Here is a 17,877-nt window from a genome sequence, read left to right as displayed (position 1 = left end):
GATGATGTGTAATGTGAAAGTGGTCGCTCATACTGACGAACTCACTGCTGGATCTGTATGTAGGCAACTGTTAACTCACATGTTGGCTGCAACAACTTTATAAGGCAATAATCATAGACTGTATAAAAATAGGGACATAGTTACCGTGACGTCACTTGTTGGTTTCTGAAGAGCGGTTTTGTAGCTCAAAGTGAGCCGCTCCGGCCGTCGCCATCTTGGCAGTGCGTGACTCTGCCTAACTCCCAGCCAATAAAATATAGGCAAAGAGGCGGGCCGAATGGCTGAAACACGCCACCTAGCGGCTGGTGGACCTGTCACTCAAAGCAGCCATGTCCTTCATTATGCATAACTTTACGGCTTAATAAAATTTAAACGGTGAGTTATAAAAAAAGTCACCTTCCGTACAGTTGTCATGAAAGGGGAAATTAGCTATAGAGACCAAAACCGTTGTAAACATGTTTATTTCTGCTGTTGGACATTTTAATATGGGGGTCTACGGGAATTGACTCGCTTTTGGAGCCTCAAGTGGCCATTCAAGGAACTGCAGTTTTTGGTACTTCCACATTGGCTTCATTTTTCAGCCCCGCAGGTTGCCGCTTGGCAATAATATGTCAAATGTAGATTTTAAGCTTGTTGTAGGGTTTTGCCCCAAGTGGGCAAAAAATAAGAAAAATGTTTTATGCAGCTTTAGGTTTATATATCAGTTTCTTGTCTCTGTGTCCAATACAGACAGAAAAGGAACCAGAAATCCAGTCCACTGTTGGTCTGAAATCTTAATTTCTATTAAGATTCTATTCATTTCTTAATTTCTACTGACCAAAACTTTGTAAGTGATAAAGCAAGTGACCATGTGACCAGCAAGCTGCTAGATTTCTGGTTTCTTGACAGTTTTTGGTCTGATGTGGTAGACGTTTAAAAAAAAAAAATTGTTAAAAAAGATTTTTGACTCTTGGTACAATTAGTGTGAGATGTGGGTTTTACTCAGCCGACATTGTTTGATTTCTTTCAGCGATCAGTGGATCCACAGGTCTTGAAAAGTCTTCAATAGTATTGAATTCAGTTTCCTCCAAAAAAACAAGGACTGTTGAGGGTTGAAAAGGTCTTAAATACTTTCTCTTGCCTGTCGTAGGCAGTGATGATGGTTATAAAATGTTTTTGTATCGGGAAAGAACTAAAAGCGGGGTTGTTTCAGTCAGAACCATCAGACCTGCAGCAAACATTTTCACTGCTGCTCGCTACGGTAGCTAGAAAGCTCATCCACTCATAATGGACTCACAGTGGACACACTCCAAAATCAGTTTTAGCTTCACTGTGCAGAATGACGTATGTGCAGAGTTTGACACTGGAAGGATGTTTTTACATTCAGCTGCTGAAATTGGACATTTTCTCTGAGCTCATTTAAAATCCAATATGAAAGGGGCGGGCCAACGAGCACAATCTGTGACGACACAACTAGTTTGGAGCCAACCCCGATCCAATATTCAACTTACACAAGTGTGATGTGGAAACTTGAAGCCTCCAGTGAACAAACACTGAGATGGACTTTACAGTAAAGTAGGAGACATCTGGTGTCCAACAGGAAAACGTCTGAGATTAAATATATTTGCATATTTATAGATTCTGTAATTTTTATTGAGGGAGAAAGAGGTGATAATTACACTTGAAAAACCATATCAGACACATTATTGTTACAAGCAGAGTATTTTTATATGTCTTAATATATGTCTGGATGTGATCTTTAACTTATCCATCCATCCATCCATCACTTTTCTATCCCGGTCGTTGCTTTTATTTAATTATTTTGGGTCTTCAAGTTAACATTTGGGGTATTTTCTCGGGTCTTGTTGCCATGTGGATCTGTCAACATGAGCAATTACACTGAGAAGTTCATACTAATTGAACCCACAGAGGTAAACAAAAGTTATTATTCCCTGCAGCTATTTGCTCCATGTGTGACACACTTTTGCATGATTCCTGTGAATATTGTCGTAAGCGAACAGTACGTAGGCAGTTAAACTTTCCAGTGAATCACAGCGTCAGCTTTTTATTCTCTCTGTGTTTCTGTGTTTCCCCCTGCTCTCTGCTCTCAGATGGTGAAACGGGTGTATAAGGGCATTCCCCTGCAGCTCCGAGGCCGGGCCTGGGCTCTGATGCTGGATGTGGAGAGGGCGAAGAAGGACAATGAGGGCAAATACGAGGTACACCCACTCGTAACGTAATAGTATGTGATCCGGCCTGCAGAAAGTTGTCTTACAGATAATATTGTAAGAAATGTGTTTTCACAGCAATTCAATTGTTCTGCTCAGTACATATCAGGGTCACAATTAAAGGACACTTATAGGTTTGTTTATATTGTAGCCTATATGATTTGTTGAGAAATAAATATTGGCTGATAGTGTTATCAGATAAATTCTCAGAAATCAATCAGGTGGGCTCAAGTAACAGCAAAGTGAGTGGAAAATAAAGGTAGAAGACGGGATTCCTGGCTCAATACTGTGCATCGTGTTCATCTACAAGATGAAGAGTGTGCTAGATTTGAGAAGGAGAGAGAAGATTTACAAAGATACAGCAAAAGTTACATAATAAAACCATAACAATACCGTCATGAGTCAGAGCTGTGCAGTACAATTCTAGTGCTTCATGAGTTTCCATCCAGCAGTTTTGAGATGCTAAATAGCACTACACCGAGCCCAAATAACTCCAACACCAACTGCTAATGCTTAAACCACAATGTCTTGGTTACTGTTTCTGAATGCATAGAAGAAAAAGAAGAATCAGAAATCAGACAGCTTGGAAAGTGTATTTTCAGCTAGACTAGCAGTTTCCCTGTGCAATTTTAGCAGAATTGTAACACCAGAAAAAACCCTCTATGCTAAGCTAGGCTAAACATGTCCTGGACCATCTCTGTACTGGACACACAGAGATGAAACTGGTATTGAAATTCTAATATGACTTCGGTAAACAAGTATGTTTCCTAAAATGCTGCTTTATCCGTGAGGACAGCAAGTTGTTTTAACCAGCTAACTCCACCTGCTAGCTAACATGCTAACAACTTAATAAAATATTATGCTCTTTGCTTGTGTTTATTGACTAAAACTGTATGTGATTCAACCTACTATTTTTTAACTATAACCTTTAAATATTGAGACTGCCCACATGTGAAGTATAAGACAGTAAAAGCATGTGGAATAAGCTACCAAACAGCCAAGCTAACATCACATCTGGATTTGTAAATGTCTCTGATTAGCTTGAATAGCAGATGGACACTTAAATCCCACGTCTGAACTGGCCCATATTTATCCTCCCTGCCACCACAACAAACAGCAGGATTAACAACACGCACACTTTAGTATCTAACAGCGTTTTAACAAAGTGGACTGGATTAGATCAGTGAGAGGAAAACAAACAGATGGAGACGCACTGGAGGTTTGGAAATGACTTTTTATATGTTAAACTGTACATGATTTTGAATGAACTCATGACCACAATTTTATTTTAGTCTCTCTAGAATTAAATTTAAGTTAATGTTGTTAACTTTGACCTGCATCATTTTCTTTCAGTTATATCAAATTATACAGACATGAAAAAGTGAAAATGATCAATTTCTGGCAACTGATCTCAGATTGACATAAAAACTTTTGTTCTGCTTTCTGTGTGTCTTTCTTCCATTTGAAAACTATTTTTCCACAAGTATCTGTAACAGAAAACATAGGTACAGGGTTTCTTCTTTTTCTTTTACTGTTTTTCAGCCACACCAGTGAGATACAAGCATCTCTTCGCTACCTCACCCTGTCGTTTGTTGACTTTCCTCTCTGTTTTCTCTCAGAGAATGAAGGAACAGGCCAGACTGTACTCGTCTGAGATCAAACAGATCGACCTGGACATCAACAGGACCTTTCGAAACCATATCATGTTCATGGATCGCTTTGGAGTCAAGTAAGTTTCACAGTTTTCAAACGGAACATCTGAGTATAATTTTCAGCAAGTTTGGATTCATTTCACTGAATATTTTTTAAAAATATTTTCCTTCACTGTTTTGATTTGTCAGTGGTGTGTTTCAAGTTACTAAGAAATTAAGATAAAGCCAGCGGTGGAATAAAGGTTAATTTATGGCAGGTCGCTCGACACTTTTGATAAGTGTTGCTCAATAGAAATAAAAGAGTCATGTGATGTTTTCAATTTATGCTTCAGCAGAAGAATTCAGACGTCTCCATGGTAACCAGACACTATCCTCCAGCTGGCTTGTTTAGTTACATAACATCATCCCGACCAGGACTAATTAAAGAAGGACGTTACAAGTTATATAAAGTTACAGACCAAAATATCAATAAGAAAGTTCAGTGAAAACTACAATCTCCATGGCAACATTAGTAACACTACTCAATCACATTGTGCAACAAAATATGACGGTGTGACATCACAAAATTCTCCAGGTGCGTGACATGAAAGAGTCGAGCAACACTTTTTTCAGTCGAAAATGCGTCATTTCTGTCGAGCGACCTGCCATAAATCAGCCTTAACTCTAACCCTGAGCACATTTACTAAAGTACTCTACTTAAGTACAATTTTCGGGGTACTTGTACTTTACCTGAGTATTTCAGTTTTATGTTATTTTATACTTCTACTACTCTACATTTTAGAGAGAAATATTGTACTTGTACTTTTTCAGCTTTAGTCACTATAACTTTTCAGATTAAGATTTTTACATAAAACACATATGATCAAGTTATAAAATACAACACATTATTAAAGATTAAGTACTGTGAGTTCTTGTATAATATCAGTGTGTAGTTGTGGCTCCTTGTCTTGTTTCAGATGTCAACAGGTGCGTTTCCATCTACTTGTTTTTACTCATATTTTGAAGTGGAAACTCTGAAAATTTGGAAAAAAATGTTCCTTGGCTTGGCTAAGGTGTAAAAGTAGTTGCGTGGATAAAAAGCAAATGTAAACAGACTTAGTGAATAAATGATGACGTACGTGAAGCATGTGACTCTAGTACTTTGACTTCAGTGAAGGATGTGAATATCTCCTCCACCACTGGATAGAGCAGCTCAGGTGTCCGCATACTTTTGGCCGTGCCTTGTAAGTCTCATTGTTCATTTCCAGGTTGCAGAGATCATCACTTTGGATGGAAAAAGGTTTTTATGTGCTGGTTTAAAACACAAACTGTTCCCGACCTCAGTGTGAACTTGGACTGAGTGTGGGAGAGGTAGGGCAGGCTGTTTTGGACGACGTTGGTTTTGTTTCTGGTTTTGGAACCTGATCCTCTAACAGAGTGATGTCACTGACAGTTTAATAGACCGCAGGCCTGTTCGGGAGCGGCAGTGGAAAGTCTGTGGCAGCAAAACGTTTCAATATTTAACAGGAGTTCAGCGGCCCTGAAAAAAATAACCTTTTTTTAGTGACAGAAAGCGAGAGAGAGAGTGTTCTGTGTTTTCCAGGTTCTGTTTTCTCTGAGAAGTCTCAGACATCACTGTGTTTCAGTCCAGTTTAAACAGAGCAGAGCGTGACCTCGAAGTACAATCTTAGCTGGAGTCTAAATGTTTTATTAACTATTTACCTTCACTATGGAGAACCAAAGTCTTCACTTCCTGTCTTAACCCCTGTTCCACTAGCTGCTCAGTGTTCTTCAGTCCTGGTCCTGCATGTTTCAGATGCTGCTCCAACACATCTGATTCACATGAATGGGTTGTTATCAGGTCTCTGCAGAGCTTGATGATGAGCTGATCATTTGAATCAGGTGTGTTGGAGCAGGGAAACATCTAAAACATTCAGGGCAGAGTTCCCCAGGACCAGGACTGGAAAACACTGGACTAGCTTCTGTAACTCTGATCTCTCATTCAGCATTTCTTTCATCTCTTTCTGAAAAATTAAAACGTGTTCCTGGAGTTTACTTTAGACGACTCTGCATCCACTGCAGCACTTAAATATTAGAAACTGAAACCTTTGTGATTTAAAAAGATTAAACAAAGATTACTTTCTTTCAAAGAAAAAACTACAACTTTACCAGCAACGCAGGTACTTATGTCATTTTAATTTTCAAACATGTCTGAGCTAATGTCTATATGTTTTCACAATTATGAGATTCATTAAAAATGTAAATAAATAACATAAAAAACGTTCATGTGAACCTCCAAGTGGTAACTATGAGATGGAAACTGTGAAGCTCCAACATATCCGACTCAGCACTTAATAAAACACACTGTAGGTGCCACATCTGTTGTTCATAATCAAACCCAAATGTAATGGATATGATGCAAATTAGTCAACAGTATTTTAAACCCTCAAGCGACCAACTCGGTGTTCATTCAACCCTCCTGAGTTCACATGAACGCTCACATGACCTTATCATGGGAACCTCTCCGATCCTTCTCATCCGTCCGATGTAACGTGAACGCAGCGTTGGCCTGCAAACATCCAGGGATTATGGGAAATAGTGTTCGTTAAAAACATAAATATTGAATAAACAAGTTTTTTGTTTTTCTGTCTCCACATGACATACTGTTGGCTGCATTTTTAGTTATTAGTTATTAGTTTCACTTTGATTCTCTACAGGGAATCTTTTATAGAATATATATTAAACACAGTTCAGGACAGTTAAAATATAGATTTTTTTCTTTTTTTGATCTGTTTTCACAATGCATGATTGATTTTAGCTCTTAGTGATCAACAGTACTTTTTTCATTGCATAGTTGCATCATGTCCAACTGTAATCTTCACTTTGAAGACTATAAAAGTTCTCAGTAGACATGTGGACAACGTAACAAAATTACAACATATACGGTTCATCATACAGTAAACAATGAACGATTTCAGACACAACTTGTTTCCTCTTTTAAAAATTCATATAAGCTTTACTAGCATTCATGTTAAAGTTAATTACAATATAAGAAACACACTTTTAATGTAAAACCGTTGATTGCAGAGACTCATTCATCTCCTTTACATTATTTCCTTCCTTTCTCGTCCTCTCTTCTCTGCAGGCAGCAGTCTCTCTTCCACGTCCTGTCTGCGTATTCAGTCTACAACACAGTAAGTGGCTGCTTTCCCTCCATCACATGAAACACTCAAATACCAGTTTAACTCAATTTAACTGATAAAAATCTATATTCAGTTCTGATTTTTTTTCTTTTGCTGAGCAGAGCTGAGACTTAATTTGCTTTTTTCCACAAGTGGCTCATTGTACGCTGCCAGAGTTCAGTATGTTTTGCTGGTGTATTTGTTCAGTAAATCCTGCTGATCCAGCACTCTTATGGATCTGATTCAGACGCTGATGTTTTCATCAGGACGTTTTTAAAATCCACAACTTGTGGAAATAAGCAGTATGAAAGTGGATAGTTTCTTACTGGAGGTGGCATTAGAAACATGCAGGTGATGTTTAAGGCTGATCATTTCAGGTATTTAATTAAGAGCCAAGACAAATCAGCTGATATTCATAATACAGTATGTTGATGTTGAGGTTCAGACTTTCTTATTGTCAGGAAACCTTCCAGCTTCCACACTTCCAGCAGATCATCTGTCAGTCTGGCAGTAATTCAGTGTTTTCTGTTGATAGATATTTGCGGTATTTTCTGTCACCACGTCACAGTTTTATAAAGACTTCTAAAAAAGAAAACAAAAATGCAAATTCCAATATCTGCCAAACTTAAATACTTCTGAGACTAATATTGTTTTATGCTGCTTGATATGATTCTCTAGAGATTCTGTAGATGCAACAATATTGATATATTTGCTCATTATTATCAGGATTTATTTACAATCAGGATTTATAATAATTTGAAATTTCAAAACACATGAATGTGGATGTTTAAAAAAAAATGAACAGAACTGCAAGTGGAAATTAAAGGTTAAGTAAATCCAGGTAATTGTGTGTACAAAGAGACCTGCGTACTGTGTAATGATATTAATGATAGTTCACCAGCTGAAGGTTTTACTAAACGGCACTGATGCTGAGTAACACTTTACTCTAAGTTCCCCTCTTTAGCATTTCTTTAATAAATTTAAAGTTAATAAATAGTTTATAACACTAAAATGTAGTTATAAGCAGATATAAGGACATTTTAAAGTGTTTATTAATGTACAGTATTTGTCACCAGTTATAACTTCTCCTATGAAGACATATTTTATATTATTACAACTGTGTTTTACTATATATACTACTGCTATACACTAATACTACTATATATACTATAACTGTTTATAAATATTAAATAGAGATATGTAAAGTAAAGCGTTAACGGATCCTTTGCTGTACGAGTTAAAGTTCTGCAGCAGTGGAAAACCTAGAATGTAATTGTGTTTGATTTTGTCGGGTCGCCTGCAGGAAGTGAGCTACTGCCAGGGCATGAGTCAGATCGCTGCCCTGCTGCTCATGTACATGAACGAAGAAGATGCCTTCTGGGCCCTGTCACAGCTGCTGACCAATCAGAAACACGCCATGCATGGTGAGACGGTGATTCACACACAAAGCCAATTTGTTGCATGTTTTCAAGATGAAGTGCTGCTAAAAAGAGGAAATAGATGTTGAAGTGATTTTCAGATCCTGCTCTTTGGCTCTGCAGGGCGGCGGGACTGATTACAGGCTGCGCTGCTTGTGATTTACACTCCTATTAAGTGGGATTAAATCCTTATTCTCTCTTCTTCTTTTTTAAGGGTTTTTTGTTCCCGGGTTTCCCAAACTTCAGCGGTTCCAGGCACATCATGATCAGATTATTTCCAAACTCATCCCCAAGTTGAAGAAACATCTGGTGAGATTGTAAAGAAGTTCATGACAGAAAATGAGGGTGAAGACACAACACTGCAGCAAGACGTCTGATGTATGATGACATTTAATGTGATGTGATGCCTCGTATAAACCTCTCTCTCTCTCTCTCTCTCTCTCTCTCTCTCTCCCTGCAGGACAGAGAGCAGATGTCTGCAGGGATTTACAGCACTAAATGGTTCCTACAATGTTTCATTGACAGGGTGAGGAACCTGTCTGATTGATGTGTTCCCTCTTCATCCACCTCCCATGTCATCCTCTTTATCTCACCTCAAGTTAATGACAAACCTGCATCACACTGAAGCCAGAGAGCAGCTTGTTAAAGCACCAGTTCTGCATGTTAAACCCAAATACCTACTAACGGCCTACACTTCTCGTAAGTGCCAGTCATTTCCCAAAACATGCAGCCTTATTTTAGCTCATGTAATAATTTGAAGAATTCTCCAAGTACTGAGAATGAAACCTTCAGGTGATAAACTCTCACCAAAACACACGTTAGCACTTATTATGGTTATGATCTCACTTTTAAAACAATCTTTTATCCCGGGACTAATTTCCAGATATACATTCCTTCTGTGTAAGTCAGTCTTTGACCATTTAGCAGGTCAGATGTCCCGCCTACGAGTAGCTCTGATTAGACAGACTCAGCTCCACGAAGTCTAACTAAAACATTCCAGCTTGGAGGGATGCACAACTTGTCAGTTCATCCACAGCATCACTGCCTCACTCCAACTCCTCCGACAGCGCTTCCAAAAAGTCCCCAAAAAACACTGATTGCATAGTTTGTCATGCGATACAGCTCCACCGCCAGCTGCTGTCTGCTCGCTCCACAGTCCAGCTTACTGGTTGTTCCAATGATGTAACAGCAATGTTTCCTCTTCCTGTCCTTTCCCACGTCCTCCACGCTCACTCTGCTCGCCTCAGTCGTTCTGTAGAAAATATAACCGTCTTCTCGTCTGAACTCCTCATCATCGTATTCGCTGCCTGCCTGTTGCATCTGAAAGTGTCACTTCTGTGCAAAGTTACTTTTTTGAACAACAGCAAGTTAACAACAAGAGTCTACAGCCATGCTAGCTACTATACTTTTACATTATACCTACTATAAGCAGGTATAAAATCTACCATATGAATCATCTTAGTTTAGCGTGTTAGCATGCTAACACTTGCTAATTAGCAAGTGTTAGCAGCTGAAGCTGATGAGAATGTCGTTAGTTTTGCAGGTTTTTGGTCATAAAATTTTGAGCTGATAGTGGATTTTTTAATTTATCTTGAAGGGGAATAGTTGTGGAGATATTTTACTCAGACCACAAATACCAACATCATGGTGGTGCTAGAGGAAAAGTGACCAAAGTCATTAGGATTCATCTGAACTAAATTTCATGTCAATCCATCCGATAGTCGTTGAGATCTTTCAGTCTGGAGCAAAGAGGTGGACTGACCGACATCCCTGACGCCGTGCTGCTTGCGTGGATTGCCTTTTTGAAGATAATTTCACATGATTCCTGCAGAAATAAAGCCTGCTGATATTCGAGCTCTGGGACATTGCATTAGAAGAGAGCATTAAAAGCTGTTAAGCTAAACTGCTATTAGTCCCCTCCATGCATGCCCACAATCCTGCGGTGGTGGTCTGGCAGTGTTTGGCCACTGTCAGCACTTCTTTGTCCTGCTGAGTCGTCTCTGGGCTCAGAGGGGCCAGCGAGCCTCTGAGGTCTGGGAAGGAACCAAACAACCTTCCTGACTCCGGCCCCGGAGGAGAGCTGCAGATATGCGAAACCGCTGGCATAAACAAACTGGCAGTGATGTTGTGATCTCTCTCCTGTGTTCCTGCAGACGCCGTTCACCCTGACCCTCCGCCTGTGGGACATTTACATCCTGGAGGGAGAGAGGCTCCTCACCGCCATGTCTTACACCATCCTGAAGATACACAAGAGTAAGGATGTGACAAATACTTCACCACAGAAAGTTAAATCATCTTCTGCTCGGGCTGTCAGTGCTGCAACTGAAAGATTTAGACCTCAAACAAACAACTTAAAAACACTAATTTGGATGATTCTCAGCTGTTGTTTGCTGCAGGAAAGACTGAACGTTTGGATTCAGCCACTAATTACTCAAATATTGGAGCAATTTTTAACACCTCTTAAAGGAATAGTTTGACATTTTGAGAAATGTGCTTATTTCAGAATCAATACGTCTCACATGTCATTGAGGTAAATATGAATCACTGCCGGGTTAGCTTAGCTTAGCACAAAAACATATCAATCTGTGGTTTTTCTGGGGTTTATGTGCCAAACTATTTCCTTGGCCTGCCGCAGTAACTTCCTGGAGTCTCTGGCAACCTCACAGTGACGATAAGTTGACTTCTCCTCGTCAATTTTTATATCCACAGACTTGAACCTTCATGTGGTTAAATTACCGTTACAATCTGAAATATTAAAACTAAGTTATGAAAGTTTGAAAGTTGGTTTTGAAAGTATAAACTGCGGTTGTAAAATTGAAAAATATGATCTGAAAATGAGATTTGAATGTTTTAATAATCGCTTCACTCTTAATGTTTTCACTGTTACAAATCTGTCAAAAAGTTCTGAGACTTGCTTTGCAGACATTCAACACGGTGTTTTTCAGAGATTCAGATCTGCTCTTTCAGCTTTGCATTCTGGGATTTCTGACAGGATTTTCACAGATTTTAGATTGTGACAGTAATTTAACCTCATATACCTTTTGACTTTCCATGAAATAACCTGATATTGTCTAACACAGTTGTCTATGTGTTGGGTTTAATGTGTGTGTGTGCAGAGCGTCTCTTGAAGATGTCCCTGGAGGAGCTCCGAGAGTTCCTGCAGGAGCGGATCGCTCAGACCTTCTTCTACAGCGACGACGTGATCGTGGAGCAGCTGCAGGCCTCCATGACTGAGCTGCGTAAGATGAAGCTCGACCTTCCTCCTCCAGGTACACGACTGCTTACAGCACCGAAATCTGTCAATACTGAGATACCTGAGTTCATCCTGTTTAGTGTGACGATCGCCTCAAGATGCACAGAAGGATAAAAATGTGTATACTTAAGATAACTACTCTGAGAACCACAGAAAATGTGAATATCAGAATTTATTTATTGTCCTACGTTGTGCACACTAAGAGAGACACCCAATGATATCACTATAAATGAAAAATATGTAGTGTTCATTTGATCCCTGTTAACAAAAAAAAGTGACAAAGTTACACTTTATGCTGGATTTACTGACTGTCCATCTGTTAACTAACAGATATGGTAGATTTATGCTAACTGTAAAGTAAAGATCATCAGTTGTTTGTTTGCTTTGTGAGGAAGAGATGAAGAAATAAAATAAACATAAGTGTACGTTCAGTGCTGTATGTTGTTAAGACTCTTTATGCACCTGCTTTGTTTTCAGGGAAGCCTGATGAGTTGCCTCGTAAGCCTCTGGGCCAGGAGCTGCCGGTGCTGCTGAGTCCAGTCCAGCCCTCCAGAGGGAAGCCGTCCTCAGCCAGCGGTTTCCCCAGAGCAGGCCTGAGCCTCCACATCATCTCCCACCAGCCTGACTCCATATCCCCAGACCAGAGCCCCTCCAAGGACCCCTTGGAACTCCATGCTGCGGACGAGGAGGAGGCCCCGCTGCCTTCCCCAGACCCCGTCATCATCCACAGCCAGGCCCCACTCACCCCCGATGGCTCCCCGCTGACGGGGCCTCCGCCTTACCAGCCCCCAGCGGTCCAAGCAGATCAGCCCCCGCTGTCAGATCAGGTTAAGGATGAGGTGCGACCTGATGCAGCTCCACAGATCGCAGAGGTTCCCTCAACAGACGATCCCACTGTGGACGGTCACATGACTGTGAGCACTGACCAATCCTCCTGCAGGGTCCCGAGGACTCTCTCGACGCCCGTAGCCGCCCCGCTGGCCTCGCCGGCTCCGGGCCAGGCTCAGTCTGAGAGTCTGACGGCGGCAGAGAAGGCAGAGGACAGTTATCTCGTCCAGCTGCTGGAGCAGGCCTCTGCTCTGTCCGGCAGCGGGAACCTGAACAAGGACTCAGGTGCAGCGTCAGAGGAAACACAGGCTGTGGACATTTCATGAAAAAAGCTCCAAAATGCAGATTGCATGTGTGTGATTGGATTGGATTATGTGTCAGTGGCACAAATTGGCCTTTTTCACCTGTTAGGTTCAGATCAGGCAGTTCAAACAGTTTGGTGGTTGATGTTACCATTAATGTTTTGTTCAAAAACTAGACAAGTATGATTTATCAGTCAAGATTATCAGTGTCAAGCAATAATTGCTTAAAAATGTGTCGTCAGTTTCAGGACCAATATTAATTTTGGTGATCTAATTTGTTGGTTTTAAAGAGGTAATGTTATTATTTGACTTTCTTTAACTTTCTAAAATGTTTTGTAATGACTCTTAAGAGGCAAATTTTCTCCTTGTAGGTATTTAAATCCATTTTCACATGAAACAGAAGATAAAAGTGCAACATCAAACATGTTTGAAAATGTCAGTGAAGACTGTCGGTCGGCCAGGTTGTCAGATATCTGGAAGTATAAAGTCAAAAGCAGGATAACTTCCTGTTTGGTCCTTAAAAAACACAAAAACCCCTCAGCAGGGTTCATATTTATCAAGCGTCTCAGAATCCCTTATAGGAGTTTTACTGAAAGTTGAACTAAAAACAGTTCCAGTCCCAGTTTGTCACTTACTGTATGATGTTTCCTACACTGGTTTCCAGCAAAGAGAAGGATGAGACCTGGGACTGAGTGTGACGTCGCTGATTTTTAAGTAGAAATAATAAAGATGTATCATAGTTTTTCTGACTATTAAAGTTTGGAATATTAACAGTAAAATCCAAAATGCAGAATATAGCACTACTTTTTCATGTGTAGGTTCTATGTGTCGAGGCAAATAACTTGATTTGTGATGTGTGCAAAAGTAAATGAAAAAAAAAAGAAAATTCCTATTATATCATAACTTAAATGTCATAATCATAATCTTCAGAGATCCTGGATAGTGTTCCAGACAACTGCAGCAGTATATAAAAATGGATTTTTACATAATAATAATAATAATAATAATCATAATAATCATAATAATCATAATAATAATAGTTAAACTCCCTCTTGTTGCATCGTCTGAGTTAGTTAACTATCCAGGAGTTGTATTCTGTAAGTGAGACCTGATGTAATTTGCATAATTCTTCTTTCCACTGTAAGAAATTTCAGATTTTTAAAATGTGCCAGAAGTAGATGTTTTCAGGAGGGAAGTTTGGATATGACCCTTATAAGCTTATTTATTAATTTAGGAATCTACAGCTTGTTTTTAAAGAGTTGTAGAGATCTGGAGCACCAGAAGGTGGCAGTATTTAGTCTTTTGACTAAAAGTGTTTTTCGTGTCATGGCCTCCCCTGAGAGCTGCTTATCTAGAATACAGCCTAAATAATTAACAGCAGTTTTTGCTGCTGCTGTCTGACCAACAGTACCGTAACTGAAAGTTCTGCATGTTGTCTTAGTTTGACTCATGATCCAAAATGATGGCCCCAGTTTTCCCTAAATGAACAGAAAGTTTATTACCAGACAGTAAATCTGCAGTATTCTCCACTCAAAATGACTCTGGAGCTCTCTGACATATTGGCAGAGATAGAAGTAATTTCCTCAATTAAGAACAACAATAGAATAATTTTACTCCTAAGACTAAAAGTAGGGAGTCACTAAAATTTTCTGGTGACAGCTGATAAATTTGGGCACCGTTACCTCGTCATGAGTCCTGTTCAGCCTGTGGAAACAGTTGTGCAGTCGTCTTTGGCTCTAGAGGAGCTTTAATAACCACTGATGATGTCACGATGATGTCAGCAGTCGAAAGCCTGCAATGAACACTGAGGTTTTAACAATGTGGGTGTTTACCAGGCAGGTGCATTATGGGAAGTGTAGGATCCAGTGTATTTTGGAGCTTCAAACTGAATGTTATGATATCTCAACCTTTGATTTGGTCTCTTGCAAATCCCTCAACTTATGAGAGTTTAATACTTCATGATAGTAATAAATGAGGATGGGAGACATTTAAATCTGCAGCAGACATCACAGTTACAAGTAAACTCCACCTGTGAAAACCAGACATGTGGTTTTAATTTTCAAAGACATTACAAATAATGGTTTCGGCCGAAATAAAAATGGAAATAGTTGAAAATCAGATTACAGTCTGTGCACCTCACCTTCCACCACACCACCATCACTACCACTGTGTGTTTCTAAAAGATTCCTCCATTTAATCCTTTAATAATTTATGCTATTTGCATTTTGAGAAATTATGTTAATTTTCCAGGATTTGTGACACTTCCTGTTTGTCTGAAAGGCTTTGAAGGAGTTTTATTGTAGAGAGAAGCGTACGGAAGTCTCCGAGGCATCACCCTTTACAACAAAAGAAACACTTTTGTAGTTTTTTGTAACGTTTCGTCAGACAACAAAATGTTTCCTCAGTCAGCCTTTGTAAAACGTTTGCTAGCAGAGTTACACTTTTATTTTTTGTACTAATGTCTTTGATGCCTTATTTGGATCGGCTTCAGTTCTTCTGTGGACGTTGTTGACATCGAACCCTGCCAGCAACAGAGGAAGTAATATAATTTGACTCTACACATGGAAAAAAGCAACTTTTCAGGAGTTGGACTGAACATGAAACCTCTGACATGGTGAGCTGGCTCGCTGTTATGATTGTACGCATTGAAACCTATTGAGCTCATTTAATATTTCATAAGTGGTTTTTCTAGCTCAGTAATTTATTGTTTTATCCTCTTAGAAAGGCATCCAGGTCACTTAACAAATTGTTCTCACCATTTTTGAAGAACTGGAAAACTTTGTGCGTTTCCATGGAGCTCCTCGAATTGTTAAAATAGGCTTTGTTGGTTTTTTTTTTATATTTAATCTTACTGAGAAGAATCTGGATGTAGATGTACCAGCTTCTGTTAATTGTGTTTAGAAATGTACAGTATTGTAGAACCAGTAGGTAAGAGTTAGGACCAGTTTTCCCCATCTGAACGTAGAGAAAAAGCATTTCTTCAACTGTGTGCTTAGAAATAGTGAAAGGCTGACATCTTGTGGTTGGTTTAGATAAAGCATGGTTCAACCCTGAAGAGTAGAAATGTAGAAGAGTTTTAAACCTCTAAAATTATTCTAGTTGACAACATTAGAAATATTCCAAGTTGAACAATTTAAAGCCATTATCATGAAATTGGTGAACATGTTCTGTTTTTATATCATTTAACTGTGTTTCAGTCTCAAAACTTTTAAATAAGTAAAATCAGAGAGTAAGTTATAGTAATTAAATTGTTAAGCACTTCAGGTTAGAGAATGGAGGGAAAACATATAGTGTTTTATTCCTGGCTACAGATTTATTGTACATTGAAATACGCAGCAACTTTTGTTAGAAGTCTGAACAAGTCGATGAAACTCTGGAGCTGAAAAATTACAACTTTTATCTTCCTTGATTCTTTGTGTCTCGCCTTTTGTCTATTATGAAATACAGAGAAAGGTTATTATATGCTTATTTGTAATCCCTGAAAGAAGAAAACAATTACATTTCAGTAATATAGTTTGTATAATAAAAAATAAATAAATAAATAAAATGTGTGGACAAACTCACATAACACCTATGTTTGAAATAGTGGGCGACTTTGGCATCCAACAGCCAGAAAAAAACAAAAAAACAGGACTTTGGGTGAAATTCTTTTCAAATAAAGGCAACATTTCTGAGGAAAAGTAGTTGATTAATGGATTAGTTCAACATTTAGGGAAATAACCTTTTTTTTACCAGGTTAGATGAGAAAATTGACACCATGTCTGTCCTTTAGTTTTTATCAGGAACAAGTGGTGCAGGGTTGCCAACTTTGGGTAATTCTGTCTGGAATGCGATTTTGATGCCATGGGCTTAATCACGCGTACGTGCACGCGCACACGCACTTAATCACGTGCACATATTTGGACTCAATTGATCATCAGGGTTTAAAACAGCATGCAGTTTATACACGTGGTGGGAGCGGGAGTATAAGTCTCAGATTTAAGGATATAACCTGACTACACCACGATAGACAAACACTAATCCAGTAAAGGACACACAGGTTCATTCACTCATTCATTCATGAAAGTCAAACATGTTGTTTCCGATATCAAAACTACAACGTTTATTTCACTCACACACACACACACACACACACACACACACACACACACACACACACACACACAGTCAATCAGCCAAATATGACCATGAACCATGAAGTAGCCTAAATCTGCCAACTAATTTGTCATATCATGACATACAATATGTAATGCAGCCAATACAATCTGACTTAAAAATAGGCTTACCTTAAAGCTAGGCTATCTAATGTATTTTAGAAGCATTTTGTTATATTTGTTTAAATTCTCTGTACATCCTAACAGCCATCAATAAATCAAATGAAAATCCAGCATCTGTGACCGTTGCAGGCCTGTAATAATCCCGTCCAATCATTTCATTCAGCCTGAATGAAATGTCATTTTATAGCAGGTTTCAATCTTGTTCTTTGACTTTTGTTAGTGGGATGTCTTTACATTTGAATAACAGATTGTGCCTTTAAAAATATTTACCAGAACAGTAATTCATCTAGAAACAGTTTTCCTGCTTTTAATCTGTTGATGTCTCTCTATCAGATGACGTCTGGGTGGCCTCTGTGTTTCTCTTTCCTCCTTAAACTTTTTCTTTCAATCTTTTTGAAAGTTCTTTACTTTCTCCTTGTTTTTCTTTCAGCACTATTACATCCTGCTACTCTCCCTCACTTCTCTCTCCTCTCTCCTGATTCCTTCACTCACTCTGAAAATATAAGAAGCCTTCCTTTAAAAAATCTGAGTGAGCATAAAGCAGAACTTTAATTTACATGGTGTTAATTACAGAAATTGTGGACAAAACACACAGTGGGGATGCACCATCAGCCGATCTATCCAAACTATCAAGCTAACTTCACATTATCATTACTGTAAAGTAACGTTAACAGGCTAAAGCAGCAACAGATAGATAAACTGGACGGTTAAAACACTGATATCAACTTTAGCTCCACTTTTTGCTGAAGAGTTTTTGCTAGTTACTTAATTTGCGGTCC

The 17,877-nt window shown here is 39.0% G+C and overlaps 1 protein-coding gene across 2 annotated transcripts in view; it reads left to right on the top strand.

The window, feature by feature from the left end:
• LOC121903436 (USP6 N-terminal-like protein) overlaps window positions 1–16,230 on the top strand; it is a 34,634-nt gene extending 18,404 nt beyond the window's left edge. For both annotated transcript variants that reach the window (XM_042420455.1, XM_042420447.1), the window contains exons 6-14: window positions 2,091–2,198; window positions 3,827–3,936; window positions 6,984–7,032; window positions 8,324–8,444; window positions 8,653–8,747; window positions 8,899–8,964; window positions 10,592–10,691; window positions 11,555–11,707; window positions 12,169–16,230. In XM_042420455.1, coding sequence (XP_042276389.1) covers window positions 2,091–2,198; window positions 3,827–3,936; window positions 6,984–7,032; window positions 8,324–8,444; window positions 8,653–8,747; window positions 8,899–8,964; window positions 10,592–10,691; window positions 11,555–11,707; window positions 12,169–12,845 — 1,479 coding nt within the window. In that variant the 3' untranslated portion in view covers window positions 12,846–16,230. The remainder of the gene's footprint in view (window positions 1–2,090; window positions 2,199–3,826; window positions 3,937–6,983; window positions 7,033–8,323; window positions 8,445–8,652; window positions 8,748–8,898; window positions 8,965–10,591; window positions 10,692–11,554; window positions 11,708–12,168) is intronic.
• The last annotated feature ends 1,647 nt before the right edge of the window (window positions 16,231–17,877 follow it).

Source organism: Thunnus maccoyii, chromosome 1 (assembly GCF_910596095.1).
Source record: "Thunnus maccoyii chromosome 1, fThuMac1.1, whole genome shotgun sequence".
Classification (NCBI taxonomy): Eukaryota; Metazoa; Chordata; class Actinopteri; order Scombriformes; family Scombridae; genus Thunnus; species Thunnus maccoyii.
Note: the sequence above shows the minus strand (reverse complement) of the source record. Positions and strands in the feature narration are given on the sequence as shown.